Source organism: Rhipicephalus sanguineus, chromosome 3 (genome assembly GCF_013339695.2).
Source record: "Rhipicephalus sanguineus isolate Rsan-2018 chromosome 3, BIME_Rsan_1.4, whole genome shotgun sequence".
NCBI lineage: Eukaryota > Metazoa > Arthropoda > Arachnida > Ixodida > Ixodidae > Rhipicephalus > Rhipicephalus sanguineus.
This window is the reverse complement of record NC_051178.1, coordinates 196,204,618-196,216,089: the sequence shown is the minus strand read 5'-3', so window position 1 is coordinate 196,216,089 and position 11,472 is coordinate 196,204,618. Positions and strand designations below refer to the sequence as shown.

General features: G+C 45.5%; 1 protein-coding gene across 1 annotated transcript in view; it reads left to right on the top strand.

The window, feature by feature from the left end:
• Positions 1-975: 975 nt before the first annotated feature.
• The window catches only part of LOC119386231 (corticotropin-releasing factor receptor 1), a 266,815-nt gene continuing 256,318 nt past the window's right edge, over positions 976-11,472 (top strand). The window contains exon 1 of the mRNA XM_049413785.1: positions 976-1,347. Coding sequence (XP_049269742.1) covers positions 1,233-1,347 — 115 coding nt within the window. The 5' untranslated portion in view covers positions 976-1,232. The remainder of the gene's footprint in view (positions 1,348-11,472) is intronic.

Below are 11,472 nucleotides of genomic sequence, written 5' to 3'. Positions count from 1 at the left end.
TCACGATTTCTTAACTCACCTATAGAAAGGAAGCGAGGTCGTGATTGCACAAGAGAGCGAAATAATATAGTGGAAAAGAGAGAGAGAAATAAAGAGAGAGAGAGAGAGAAAAATTGGCCTTTCCTGTCCAAGGCAGATACTGTTATTAAAGTAAAACGAACGAGAGCTAGTTTTGGCCCGAGCTGCTCGCAGATCTGGTCCGAGATTTGGGATGAATGGGGCTTCTCTTGCGAGCACCAGTGTTCAGTCTGACTACACCCTCTCGTTCCACAGAGGCGCGCGAGAAAAAGTTCTCGCCCCGCACCACCTTCCTTTCGTCGGCCACGGCATCCCTTTTTGTCAACTTGGGCCGTACCGCGCTGCCCTCTTTCCCGAGAGTTGCGCAGCAGCTTTCTTCCTGTCTTTGGGGAAGGGACGCGAGAAGAAAGGGATGAATGAATAGGCTCCGTCCGTCTGAGCGCTTGCTTTGAGGCGCGCGCGCCGCGTTGAGCGGCGTCGGGAACGGAGAAGGGAAGCGATCGCAGCGCCTCACTCCCGAAGAAGCCTGGACGCTCGTGTGCCTCTCCTCGCCCCCGGTTCGGATACCCGGGCCGGGCGCGTGAGTTTCTCAGTCCGCGTTTTGATTGGGCCACGCACCGGCCGCTCTTGGCTGAAGTTGCCGTTCGCGCGCTCCCGCCGTCGCTTTGCGCACAATCTGCGCTGCGCTGTCACCTCCTCCGCCGCTAAGCAAACTTTGTTAACCTCTTCTTGAAGTAGTGTTGCCACTGTTTTCAACTCTGTCCTGTGTCCTCTTCCTGTCACGTGCGGGACCAAGAGGAAACTGTGCCGGTAAAACTGCACCGTACCGAGGACCTGAACTTGAAAAGAACTTCGGCGGGGCGTTTTCTCTGACTTCGTTGCCTGCCGCAGTTCCGCGCACCGCATTGCGTCTTGAGCTGCCTGTCAGTGAAGGGTGTCGACCCAACTGATAACTGTTAGTTTGTGCGGCTAATCTTCTACGAATTATACAGAAATTGCCTGCGAACTGTGTTCATCGACGAACTTGAGCCCTTCTGCTGGCACTCACTCACTTCTTTCTGCAGTGCTTTCTCCTTCTCCTTGTGAGCACCTTTCCAGCTGTTCCTGACGTAGGCCGAAGCAAGCTTTTCCGCTGTCTTACCGTAGTGCCGACACCTCAAAATACAAGCGGGACGGTGAGATACTTCGTGCGTGTGCGCGGCACCGATCGAATCATGCATCCGTCAGTGTCGCTGGCGGATGCGAACACTTCCTCGACAATTGCGTCGGTCTTGGATGAACACGAACGCTGTAGAGACTTGTACAGGGACGTTGTCAACACCAATTCAGGTAGGTGGATTTTTATTTATTTATTTATTTATTTATTTATTTATTTATTTATTTATTTATTTATTTATTTATTTATTTAAAAACTTAATATATCAGATCAGTGCTCAACATGATATCTCACAAAATTAATGGAATATTTGTCTTCCAATTAGCCTGTCATTTATATGAGCAGACCAAATGCGCCTAAGCTGTAAATGGCAAGAACGGACGTTTTTAGGAGGTGTAGGGCATATCCACCGCGGTTTTAAGCGCAGAGTTCGTACCTTACTCCTAGGCTGTCTCTGAGTTTTTAAAATATGAGTAGAAAATATTTCTGTCTGTAAAAGCCAGCTACACAGGAGAAACAGCCTATGCAATATTTAGTTTAAAAGCGTTGTAAGCATATTCTTGCCGTGAGTCTCTTCAAAGTTGAATAAATAACATTGACTCACATCAGCGAGAGTTAAAATGATTTTAAGAGCAATAACAGAGTGCTACTTCACCCATAGAATTATGGAGAACACTGCACTCTAAAGTCGCCAGGTTGATGGTTCTGAGACTCTTTGCCTTCATCTCTCTCATTCCATCTCCATACAAATCTGTTGAGATGGCCTGATTCTAAAACGGATAGTTACGACATTGCACGCATTTATTCACTATTCGCTTATGTATACAATCATACTTGCAGAGGAGCGCGTTTACCTTTACCGAGAACCACGCAGTGTTTCGCGTGGCCTTTCCTTTTTTTATTTTTACATAGGGCAAGCGTCTCATCGACCATCCCGATAGGTTTACCTTATCCATTTATTATAAGAAATGTTGCCACTTTGTTCACTTAAAGTGCCACAAGAAGCTGAACACGACTGTATATGATAGGTGGTGAAAAAGGACATTGTTTTGTGACGCTGGGCGCTTTTGAACTATGTGTTCGCAAAGTGGAGGACTGTGAGTGTAGCTGGGAAGGTCTGTTCCAAATGCAAGCATTCAGATTTGATTTGCTCAAATAAAGTTTGCCGTCCTACCAGTGGCAGCTGGTAGAATGAGTGAGTGAAATTATTTATTAGAGCAGCACATATTTGTCAAAGTGAAGTCGTTCGTAATGAATCGGACTCAAGTTAACAAGAAGCGTGAACTGAGGAAGTTGGTACTGATCGACGATGAGAATTTGAGTTCGTGATTTGCTCGTCTTTCGTCGCCTGTTCTCCTGTCGTGTTTGCCTCGTTTTCAGCGGCAAATTTACTGCGTGAACAATTTCGACACTGCTGATTTTTCGAAAGTGCTGTCAACATGTTGAAACGCACTGTCAGAATACACAAAGAAACCAAGCTTATCGAGTGCGTTGTAAAAAAAAAAAAGAAAAAGAAAGAGAAGCCGATGTCAAAATTTTTAGAAACTTTTTGTTTTTTTTAGGAAGGCTATTGCGCTCGGTATCCTCATGTTTCCGCCAGAGCACTGAGTTCCGGGCGGCCTTATTAACTTAGAGACATAATTTTTTTAAAATGATATACACGGAGATGCTTGTTAATTAACTTAATACTCGCGTATACGTTAACGAAGTTCCGTATGCAGTTCATTCAGTACACGCATCCGTGTTTGCTGTCACGGCGTTTTCTTCTTGAAGCGCGTGCGTGTGTTTGCGTGGGTTATAAATCCATTCTTTACAGCAATTACCTTTTTGTCCTTGTGCACCGTGTAAAGAAAAAAATTATTTCACTGTAATTTTTTTTCGAGAACGCACATAGTCCACTTTTTCTCATTCTGATCAACAGAAGGAGAATGTTTCGAGGGGTTGTTAGACACAACCTAGTGAAGCTAACACGCAATGAATAAAAGGAGGGCATAGAGGACGTTATTGGTAGTTTTTAACTGTGGTGTAGTAATTATTACTTGAAATAGAAAGAAATTAAAGCGGACGAAAGAACAACTTGCCGTTAGTGAGGAATGGACCCAAAACCTTTGAATTTTGCGTCCGATGTTCTACCAAGCGAGTTAACGAACGCCGCCGTAGCCAGCTTGGTAGAGAACTGGATGCTTAATTCGAAGGTTGTGGGTTCGTTCCCCAAGGACGGCAAGTTGTTCTTTCGACAACTTTCACCCCTTCCCATTTTATGTCATAATTAGCTTCACTGTCTGTTGGCTTCATTCTAACGATCAGTGTGATAGCGCTATACCATGGTATTATTGGTAGGCTAGCTTTTCAGATAGCACTAAAGTCTCCTCTCGTTTCATGCACCACACACAGAAGCGCGCAGATCCTCCATAACTGAACGGGAATAACAGTTTCAAAAGCATTGGTCGGAGTAGTTGGCATTTAACGCAGCTACTACATGAAAACTTGGGAGGTTGCTTCCTGCGTTCGTAATGTAGCACCCTATTGGATATGCGGGTTTTAGGAACGTCAGTACGCTGGCGTGTTGTGGATTTCATTATAACGAAGTGCGGGTACCGCCTTTTTGCTACTCTGCGAAGGCGCTTTGCACACCTGTTGGGTTGAGGAGTTGCGGCGCGGTGGTAGATCGAAGCGAAGCGTTTTCAGTCGACCCCGTGTACCCACCGAAAGACGCTGAATACCTAAGGCTGTGAGAATATACGAGGGCCGGTCAGCATTGTATGACTTATAACATGTGTTTACACATTCATATATTGTAGGTTTACATACGCAGTATACTAAGCTGCAAATGTACTCAAATGGAAATCGAAAGTCCTTAGCAGCGAATGCATCTTTAGTGCCCTACAGGCAACAACTGCATTGCACCCATATATAGCATATCAAGTCACAAAAAGAAAGAAAAAGCGAACCATTGAGTGGTGGCAAGCGTGACCGACGAAATACCCACGTAACCCGCAAAGCCGAGTTCGGGAAGGCTACCCCAAAGTGTTTCGAATTCAGGCTAACTGTCGAATTTGCCTTCTTGTCTATTCTGATCGTCTCACAGCGCGGTTACTATTTCGGAACGCCAGCGCGATGGAGGCAAACCGTCGTAGAATTCGGTGACATGGCGGGATTTCACAAAATCCTCATAAGTGTCTTTGGCATTTACTTAAAAACGCTGTAGCCTCGCTGTCTCTAAAAAACTGCCGTACGGCATGAATAGCTTTCCGCGCCCTCGACAGATGTGGTCAGGGTCCAATAAGCTTCGCCTCGGTGTTGAAGATTGTACGAGCTGGTAAAATAAATAGATAAATAAATGAATAAATAAAACGGCCGAAGGAGTAAAAGAGCGAGGGTAAAGCGCACCCAGCAAAAGTTCTTGTAGCAAGAAGAAAACGTTCTCACGGAGTCCGCGTAGGGCCGTGTGCAAACAGGTACTCTGAACGTCGTGTCGTGGGCGAGTGTACAACATACGTTCGATAGTTTTGTCAGACTAACATGTGCCACGCGCTCATCCCTAGACGGGGAGAAGTCGCGTTCCCAAATGCCACACCGAGCCACAGGTGGCATAGCAGTGTCGCATCGCTGGACTCAGTAACGTATCGGTAAATTGACTATCGATAGCATCGATAGTTTTTCTGAAACTATCGACAGTGTAAACAAACTATCGATAGTACTACTATCGACAAACTATCGATAGTGCCATCGGTAGTACCGACGTTAATATTACTAGCGCTGTTACGGCCACGCGTGTTTATTGCTTTGTTTTGATGTATTCGTATTTCAGCCTCAAAGACTGTTAGCAACGTTTGACGCAGACCGCGCCGTAATATTTGAGAAGCTTCCCGATTGTTTGAGACCATTCTGTTAAGATTACGCGCCGGACGTCAATAGTCAAGTTTACTCGAGAGCTTACGCGAGCACCAGCGGTAACGCTGGAAGGTTCGATAATTGATGTATAAAAGACAACGCGTTCCACCGATGATCAGATTACTCGACGGCCGACGACTGTTCTCGCCACTATCAGTGCGCAGCCTGTATCGCTTATATTTTGTGTTTTGATTTTCTGCACACAAGTTCGCCCAAATAAAGAGCTCCGTATTTACCAGTCTTGCTGCAGCATTCTTCACAGTCACAACCACGTGACAATACTATCGATAATGGTGTCAATAATGATGCTTTTGCTGGCCGGCCATATTGCCAAAATATTTGCGATAGCGGACTATCAGCTTCGCTCAGTTTATGAGCAATTTTGGCGAGTGAAATAAATTATTCTGCAGTGATAAAGGCGGAATATGTCCATCAATAAATTCATATCCAAAAGTAACCAGTCACACCTTACAATTACCAACTTCGTTCTTGATATATATATTTTTTTACTTTGAAATCATAAAATGCAATATAAATTTGAAGCCTTGCAGTTCCACCACATGTAACGGCTTCCCCTCCGCTACGGCTGAACAGTTTGACCTTGTGATCATGTGTCAGGAAAGCACTCTGGTGAAGAACACAAGCACGTCAACTTTCTTGCCCTTCAGCCTACTCCTCCGGCTCCACCATGTACCACGCGCGCGGGGAACCAAGTTTATGCTGCAATGAGTTCGCACTGGTGATTTTATACTATCGATAGTACCATCGAATTTACTATCGATAGCGCTATTGATATTGACTCAGCTATCGATAGTATCGATAGTACCATCGATAGTTCTGCATCACTAGTACATAGTCCTCGCGTGCGCGTGCAGTGGTCACCCTATCTCGCTTTCTCTGTGCCTAGACCGCATTTACTGTTTACCCAGTGTAGGGTAGCAAACCATACGCTAGGTTGATTGACTTCTCTGCCCATTATTTCTCTCTCTCTCTGTTTAAGAAAATTATTGACTCGAATTCATTCGCATCAAATGAGCTGTTCACTACAGCCTGAAGGCGGCTAGGGCTTTGATAGGTTAAAGAAAACTAACAGGGTCCATTATATGCACCCACCTAAGCCGAAGACTGGAAACCGAAAGCCATCTCCTTCTTCTTCTTTTCAGTCGATGTACTGATCCTAGCCCACCACCCCCCCGAAAGTTTTCTGCACTTAACGTAGTTTTGCACTGCCTCCAGGATTGGAGGCGCCTCACCTGGTTTTGCACTGCCTCCGTGATCGGCCCATATTTGACCAAGTTACGATTTCATGTGATGACGTCATCACGTGACGTCACGATTACGCCATAATGACGTCACACATTTCGATGATCTGTGACATCGTGATGACGTCATACGGTGACGCCATCACGCGATGATGATTTCTTGCATCATTCGTGTTGATCCACCGACGCGGAACGCCGGTCAATTTTCACGTTTCATGAGGCATCTGAGGCTTTCGCCTTAATAATAAATAATATCTGGTGCTTTGCGTGCCAAAACCCCGATATCATCCCGTGGCACGCCGTAGGAGAGGACTCCGGGTTAGTTTCGACGAGCTGAGGTTCTTTCAGGTGAACCTAAGTCTAAGTGCACGGGTTATTTTGCATTTTGCACGCGCCGAAATACTGTCTAAGTTAACCCGCGCCCTCGAGCTTAGCAGCGCGAACTGACATGTTCCTCGCAAAAATCGTGCCTGACGTTGAGCGGTATCTGAACGGAAAAATTATGGTGGCATGAAACACACAATGCAGGAAAAACACTGCTCCTGTCACGACTTCTCCGCGGGCACACAAGTTGTGTAAAAATGTACTGTTTTTATAATTTTCTGTGATCTGTTCTATAATCTCTATTAAGAAGCAAAATTTTAATCGCTATAAAGAAGGTAAAACAAGCAAACAAATAAACAAAGCAAACACGCGAACAAACAAAACAAATGGTCCATTTTTTAAAAGTTAAAGGCATATGTAAATTAAAGTCACTGCTTCCGAAATAAAGCATCACTCAAATTAGTCAATTTCACGACATGATTATGCAGGACCTACGGGAATATGTTACGCCGACCGTGTGACCGCTTAGCTGCAGTTATTTCAGCTTATCTGATGCTCGACAGACAGTCTAATGAGTTTCCTGTTCTTCTTAAAATTAGTTTTCCTGCTTTTGCGATTTCAACTGCACTTCGTAAGCGTCACACAATCCTTGGCCTATCGGGTCCAACTGTCTCCTACGTACAATCAATCAATCAATCAATCAATCAATCAATCAATCAATCAATCAATCAATCAATCAATCAATCAATCAATCAATCAATCAATCAATCAATCAATCAATCAATCAATCAATCAATCAATCAATGAGCCTAGGAGCAACTCTAAGTCTATAGTGTTAGTGCAAGCAAGAAAAAAAAACGTAATAATTTATTTAATGTGCGCAGAAAAAGACAGAGAGAGAGAAACGAGGAGAAGGAGGGGAAGAACGTGCGTTGCAACAATCCTAAAGACTTAGAGCTGATGCACACACCAAGTTAAAAAAAGAATAACGAAGAAAGGCATAAAGAGAGCATAAAGGAGAAAATACGGAAAAAAAAGAGGGAAACAACAAAAACAAGAAGTTACAACGACATGGTAAAATACATAAACACAACACAATAACTATAGTTATTGAACTGTTCTTGAGCCGTTCACATGTAACTAAGCAAAAAGAAAGAAAGAAAGAGAGAAAGAGAGAGAGAAAGAAAGGAAGAAAGAGAGAGAGAGAAGTTGAAGAGACAAATGAGAAGAAAAGGACTTGTACGGGTGTGTGAACAAGCGTCGAGCGGCTCACGATCCCCATAACTTATGCGGAGAAATATTGCATAATTTTTCGTCATCTTTAGGCACGTTTCATCGGCTGTCTAACGGTTGGTTTCAGGATGGTATTATTAGATGTTCTAAAGGATAGCGAAGTTTCCTGAACTACGATTACGATACGAACAGCTACGCTCGGGGACTTCGCTAAGGATGGTCGCTCTAAAGCGAGAGCCGGGGAATCAAGTTTGCGATCTCCCCTTTGAAAGAAGATGGGCTAATAAAGAGCACTGCCCGTCGGATCCCTCGAGATGCCAGCGTAAGGGTTCTCCACCGTCTACGTCCGGGGCTTAGCACCGCGAACGTCCAGCGCTAAGGTCCCGAGGCGCAGTGACGGGGATGGAGCGGATAAACTTGGGTTTATTATTTCTCGCCATAAGACAGGCTCTGACGACGAACGAAAGAAATAGAGAAAAAAAAGACTTAAGGCGATCGCTCACATGGCAAGCTGTATAGTTCTAGGGACAGCGAATATACTTGGCAGTTGATTAGTATGCCGCCTGAAAAAAAAAAAAAAGGTCGCAAAAACCACAAAGAAAGGCACGCATGGTGAACTTTTTCTAAAGAGGTATTAATGCAGCCCTGGGCACCCTGAATTTTGGTAGAACTAACTAGGCCTGAAGGTGTTAACAAGTGCTGTAATCTTAATATTTATTTATCTACTTATTTTTTTAGCTGCTTTATTGTGTGATATTTTGCGTGTCTTTTTTTTTCTTCTGAGTTCTTATGAGTTCTTCTTTTGCTGCCGCTACAGAGGCCAAGATGTCATGAATATATTAATGCCTAAAAAAAAAGAACGCATGACGTGTGGTGTCAGATCATGAAAAAAACATGGCTGATCCCTCCGTCATAGGAATCGGTATAACACGAAAGTGAAACGTGTCTTCACAGAAGTAGTGCTTATGACATATGAGAGCTTGTACAATGTCTATTCGTGTTTGGCAGCTATAGCACCGTTTGACGTGGATGCACCCATGTTGACAGCATGTCTCTATCGCGACGACTAACGCCCATGATCATGATTAAACCATTGTGGTAGCTGACGGTGCGAACATATATTTGGACACAGCGAATCGTGAATCCCGCGTAAGGATGATATCAACAAGCTCATAATCAACACTGGTACCCGGTATGCGCTTCTCCAAAGTGTCGTCAATTAAGGAGAGAAACGGCACGGTGTGCGCTTTCTAGTAATGGGTAGCCGACGCCTGTGCTCATGCATACATAACACACACTGCACTTCAGCAACGCGGGAGGTAAAGGTTCGTAGCCTGAGCCGCAAACGCGTGCGTCGCGCTGGCATCTGTCTCGCAGGCCCTGCTCTCGCTCCACCAAAGCACGACATTCGCCTGTCGAAATAGCGTCATTTCTGCAACGCATATTGCAGCAGTTTTGTTAGTCGGTGCTCTCGCAATTGAAGCAGTCGGCGGCAGAGAAATCCCGTTCGTGCACGTGGCAGCTGCACTACTCCGATGAGGCGACGCACGCTAACACGAATCCAAAGGCAAAGAACGTAACTGCGTCAAGGGTGCCTCGGCGACGCCAGCGCGGCCAGTCTACCTCTCTGGTATCGAGACGCTTTAACCATGACCTCCGATATCACGTGCAATCTCGGAGTAAGCGCTAGTAAGTGTCGATCGTGAAGCATTACTTCTTTTCACCTCTCACAGACGGCGGCACCGCCCCGCTCCGCCCGCCGCGAAAGAGGTGTGAAAGATATAAGGCGCGTTCGCGCCGTGCCTAGCATCTCCCGAGTTGGCTTAGTCGGTAGAGCGTCGGGCGCTTGCCGTCGCGGCCGCAACGTCGTGGGTTCGATTCCCAGCGGGGGCTATCTTTTTCTTGGTTTTTTTCTTTCTCACCCGTTGGCGTCCATTTTATCAACGTCATATCCGTGACGGATGTACTTGGTGGACCCCGGCATAAAACACTTTCGTGTTAAAATATGTTGTGCGAGAGAGAGAGAGAGAGAGAGAGAGAGAGATAATATTCTTTAATGAAATTCCCGGAGTGGTTAGCCTGGTTTGCCGCCTGGGTTGCTACTCCAGGTTTGGGGTGATGACTATGGTATGTACAATGATCACATATACACTATGTACACACATATAGTACGTACAGTCACAAACGCCCATATATATATAGAAAGAGTCATTCACAAGCTTTGGTTAAGCCGAGTGTTCCTCAAGAACGCCAACAGCGCTTTTATCACTCGCAGAGCTTACACACACACACACACACACACACACACACACACACACACACACACACGCACGCACGCACGCACGCACGCACGCACATACATGCATGCATGCATGCATACATACATACATACATACATACATACATACATACATACATACACACATACATACATACATACATACATACATACATACATACATACATACATACATAGAAACTGTAAAGATAACTGATGTGGTTTTTCTCGGCACATAGCGCGGGCGCACCATTTCGCACAGCTGAACCTGGAGTGCAGGAAACTCGACGTAATATAGCAAATTGATGCGGCACCGTCTTGCAGCGGCTTAACTAAGGGAAGATGTAGAGAAGAGAACAAAAACCAAACACTACGAACACCGAGAAGACGACGGGTCTCGGACTGGTTGCCGTAACAGCTGCTCTTTCCTCCCGCATTCTGGCGAATGCGTTTGCCAACAACACGGCACAAATGTATCTTTTCGTCTTACCCGTAAAGGCGCTGTCCCAAACTGTCTCTTACGCAACGCCTTAGCGAAAGAAGGAAGACGACGCCAGGAGGCAGCACTGATAGCGCACACGTCAAAACTAGGCTATCGAGGGATACAACGGGACGTCCCGGATATATCCTATATACGATCGACGATAACTGCGCGCGCGCGTGCGTGTGTCATATTGTTTTTTTTTATCTTTTTCGGCAGACTAGAAAGTGAGGGGGTCCGTCGTAAAGCTTGAGCTCGGAAATAAATTTGCTTGCTCGAAAGGCGAGCGCTTGTGATCGCCAGTAAAACACAAAAGAGCCGTACACGCCGTGCGCTCCGCGATCCGATCAGCGCGGTATGAATTGGTGCTTATGCTTCTCTTTGGACGTTGCCAGGAGATGGGTGCAGTCGGGCATACCTTAGAGAACGCTCAAGTTTTGCTTCGGGCGCAAGAACGAGACATTTTTGTGCGGCGTGGTGGATGTAGCATAGGCGGATATTCCGGCTCCCACCGGGAAGTATGATTAATAAAGAGGGGAAGAAAATAGAGCCAGCTTGAAAGGTCCTAATGAACGAAACACGCCGAGAACAAAGCCGATTAAGACACCGTCCCGAACTTAAACAAGCGCGTTGACGAGAGGATTAATTTTCTAAATTCGCGCGCTTCAGGGAGTTGCTAAAGCAGCGACCGTGCTAATACGGGAAGCGAATCTTATGTTATTGTGTTGTAGTAATTACGTATGCGTATGCCAGCGGCCTGTGGCATCGCCAGATATTCTCGTGATGTTTCCTTTTAACGAATACCGACGCTACAACAGCACCTCCC